This window comes from Atta cephalotes (assembly GCF_000143395.1).
Source record: "Atta cephalotes unplaced genomic scaffold scaffold00001, whole genome shotgun sequence".
Lineage (NCBI taxonomy): Eukaryota > Metazoa > Arthropoda > Insecta > Hymenoptera > Formicidae > Atta > Atta cephalotes.
The window spans coordinates 6,559,143-6,563,293 of NW_012130065.1; the positions used below are offsets into that span (position 1 = coordinate 6,559,143).

At 34.1% G+C, this 4,151-nt stretch overlaps 1 protein-coding gene across 1 annotated transcript in view; it reads right to left on the reverse strand.

Moving 5' to 3' along the window:
* LOC105625859 (transcription factor collier) overlaps positions 1-4,151 on the reverse strand; it is a 92,533-nt gene that overhangs the window by 64,196 nt on the left and 24,186 nt on the right. Inside the window, exon 4 of the mRNA XM_012207173.1 lies at positions 2,732-2,787. Within this exon, the coding sequence (XP_012062563.1) occupies positions 2,732-2,787 (56 nt within the window). The remainder of the gene's footprint in view (positions 1-2,731; positions 2,788-4,151) is intronic.

A 4,151-nucleotide genomic window follows, 5' to 3' on the forward strand; every position in this document is an offset into this window, starting at 1 on the left:
TTCTTCTCTCTCTCTCTCTCTCTCTCTCTCTCTCTCTCGTTCGCATTTCGTTGCACAGATACTTTGCTCGCTGGAATTCCAGGAAGTGAACGTTGATATAGATACTTACCTTGGCGAAGGAGCGAAGAAATTGAAGAAAAGCTTAAGGGTTGGGGGGTTTCACCATGAACTCAGCAGCCGACTTGGTGTAGCCAATTATTGCGGATTTATAACCGAGCACCTGATTCGGTCTCGAGAAAAGTTGGCGCGTTTCCGAATCGTAATTTGCAAGCCATAACTCGGCTTGGAGAACTCACCAGGAAAGTAAAACGCATTTGCGCGAATACTCTCAAGCTTTCCAATGTAAAAATAATGATAATAATAACAATAATTCTAACGAATACGCATCCACTTTTGCGAAAAGCAAATTACAAACATTTTAAAATTACAAATATGAAGTTGAAAAATGTTATGAATATCATTACAGAATTAATTTACGATCTTTTTTGATGAAAAAAAATGTAGATGTATTGGATAATTTTTTAAAAAGATATAATTACTCTAATTATATTTTATTATTGAAACTGTCGTATAAATTATCCTAAAATATATTAAAAGAGAAATCTATGTAACTTTTAAATCAACGAATAATTTTTTGATTCAATGAATTCGAAGAAGCAGTGAACTGCAATGCAGGTTATAAACGATTCTTTTATCTTCTACGTTTTAATCACGGATAAACTTATCCGAGTTTGTCAATTTTCTAGAGTACAATAGACAGGAAGGATACGTCGACCTGGATTTGCTAAACACTTCGCGCAAGTTGTACGTAGCGGCGCACACGATGAATACACCGACACGATGAATATACATTGATTCTCCTGCCTGTATCTCTTTCTCTTGCTTTGGTAGGACGGCGGAGACGCATTCAATCGAAGCTTTGATGTATAAATTGCAGCTTTTTCGTTTTCGATTCTTTCCCCGTTCAACTTTCTACTCCCTTTATCAGCATGATTCCGAGGAGGGTGTCTCGGCATCTATCTATCACTTCCGCTTTTCTTTTCCTCACAGACAATCGTTCTCGAACATTCTCGATCTTTTTTTTGCTATTTCGCATCCTCAATTTACTTCTTTTTTTTAGCATAGTTTCTACAAGTTAAACTTGCTATAGATGTGATTGCATATTTTGAATATTTGCGTACACTTCGTGATGCACAATTGAAAAATTGTGTGAGACATTTTGTAAATTATAGGTAAATAGTTCGTTCCAGTGTCTGCCTCTCGATGTGATTCTTTTAATTCATTTGTTCTTATTTTACCAATTGCTTCAAAAGATAATACACATATCGATCTCCTTCTATTCTAACCATTCAACCCTATGACATCCTGGATCCGATTAATAAAAGGAATGGATCGCGAATTGAGGACCGGTCTCTGCCGGTGCAAGGCCACTGCGGCTTAGTAATTTAATCAGCTAAAACTAACATCAACTCTGTTTCCCCAACCCTCTTCGTTCCTTCCTCTCCACTTCTTCACCCTACTACCATCCTCTTCTTACCTCCGTAACCGACCAGCCCCAAGATGATTTAATTTGCTAAAATGGTGCGCATATCTCTAAGAACTTGTTGGAAGCTCGGGTCACGATACGAAACAAAATAATTTTAAGTAATTTATATTTATTTTATATTGATATAATGGTATAGATGATTTTTAGGAATTAATAAACTTTTTGTTTAAAGAATACAATGTTTCAACATTTTTAAAACCAATGTCTTTTTTTTAAAAATCAATAAAATTGCGATGTACGCAAGAAAATAATTCTGTTTGTTTTTGCATTTCAACTTTGCAGTTATAACTTATACATATACATATATGTGATTACGTCAAGGCTTAATTTAGTTTAAGTATTGAAAATTATTCACATCCGTCTACTTATTTTGTTATATTATTTTCTCTAACTTTTATGGTATGATCATTTCTTAACATGTCGTGACATTTCGTAGGTGTGAAACATACCTCTCACGAAGGTATCGCAAGCTAAAAGTTATCCTCGACCGAACATAAAAGAACTTATCGTGCTCGTGATCGCACGGTGTATTTGCGTTTGCACGAAGGTTGTGATCCTTCTTTGCGCCTTATCGGTGCGTCGGGATCTACGGTCCTGGGTGCGGGATCACAACACGTGGTTCGCGGGTCGCGCGCAGAGTTCGCCACGTGGCGCAGATAACAGGATGGGACAGCCGCGCGCGGCGGTGTGCCTGCTTTCCCGGAGGGGTAAGAATCAACCCCCCGGAAAATTAAGTGCTTGTAGCCGAGATGATAACACCCCCGTTCACGTGCGCGCGTCGCTACGACGATTTCGCACGAGTCCCGACGCGTAAAAACGGCACAGGAGGTTGCGCAAGAGTTGCTCGACAATGAGACGATTGGCATGCTTTTTTAAATTATCTAATTTTTTACACGAAAGACATATTATGCGTAATATTTTAACCAAATTAATCTGGATGTCAAATCCAGATTAATTTGGTTAAAATATTATGTAAGAAGAAGAAAAAGATGAACAAAAATGTTCCGTCTTTCCCTACATTATTATTATAGATATATTTAATAATAATATCCTTCACAAGATGCGTGTGTCAAAAAAAAAAGAATTTTAAATTCTTAATCATAAAATTAAAAAAAACATTAATACATTAATTTTTAATAATATATAAATAAATTATATATATTACCACAAGATATTTGTACTTACTTGTTTTGTCGCAGAGTCTATTAGCCTGACATAGATATCCTGCACTTGCCTGACACCTGAAATGAATAAAATAATATTAGAAATGAATAATTTATCTTCTCTTTGCAAATATATTTTAAAAGAGTTTATATTAATTATTTCAAATATATCGGTAACAGATAAAGTCAAATAATATTGTACAATAATGTTGTACAACTTCCTTCGTTTGCGTATCTCGATAAAAAGTATCATTCATTGTAAGCAAAAAAGCATTCCGTGCAGGAATTTGCAACGTCCACGAGAAGAATACGACGAATATGGAAATGTGTCCAAATTTAAGCATACTGCAGGCGAAAGGATATAGTTAAGAAAAAGTTGCATATTAAGAAGTATTTGAAGTCGATGGCGATACAAAGTGGCTCGTTCCTATCCTTTGATATATTTATCCTTCTTTTTTCACAATTATTCTTCTTTTTTGTATCATTCTTGATTTTACTTTGGAACATCAAATATCATCACTGTATGTATTGCGAGGCAACGATCCGTGATAAGAAACGAAACGTACGTGTAGATATGTTAATTATCATGCCCTTATTCCTTCGAGATACAAATTCGAACCTGCAGAATTTGTCACATCCATGCACGCACGATGTGCTTTAAGGTAAACGTGATTGCCAGTTTGAGAAATCCAAAGACTTGTTTTAATTGCCATAGATGGGCAAAAAGTTAAAAAAAAAGTAATTACAAATCGTAGGATGCAGCATGAATTTGATTGAAATAATGTTGAAATTTTAGATAGCGAGTGTTCCCTTAGAAGAGCTTGATCTCCGAAAAAAGTTACACAAGAAACAAAATAATAGCATCAAATTTCAAACAGATACCAAATTTTTAAATCATGCGTACATATCAATTTTTAACAAACCATAGTTTCTGTAGTTTTTTGCAATCGATTGTTTTTTGAAATAATATGTTTATATTAATATACTAGTAATACTAGTAATTAATATATGAGTAATACTTACTCTTCTGATTCATTTGACTTTGATGTTGACTTTGGTTACATCATTTGTTCTAGCTTATTATAATTTTATATTTGATCATTTTCTTGATTATTTTTCACCTTTTATAATCTTTTTATTATCATGACTGAGTGTGAATCAACGTTCACTCTTCTGTCTTGCGTTTTATAGACTCTTGAGATAAGTTGCTATTTTAGATTTATAATTAAAAAAAAATACTGTAAATCTTTCATTTATAGCTCTTATAGCTCTTTTTATCAGGACAAACGATTGAGAATGGAATTCTTCCTTTTTTTATCAATTTCGACTTGGATCTCGATTCAACAATCGTCGATGTAGCGTAATTTTGAACACTACATTTGATATTAATTATTTGCTGAGGATGGTTCAAGCTTGAGCTAAAATATTTAAATTTATTTATT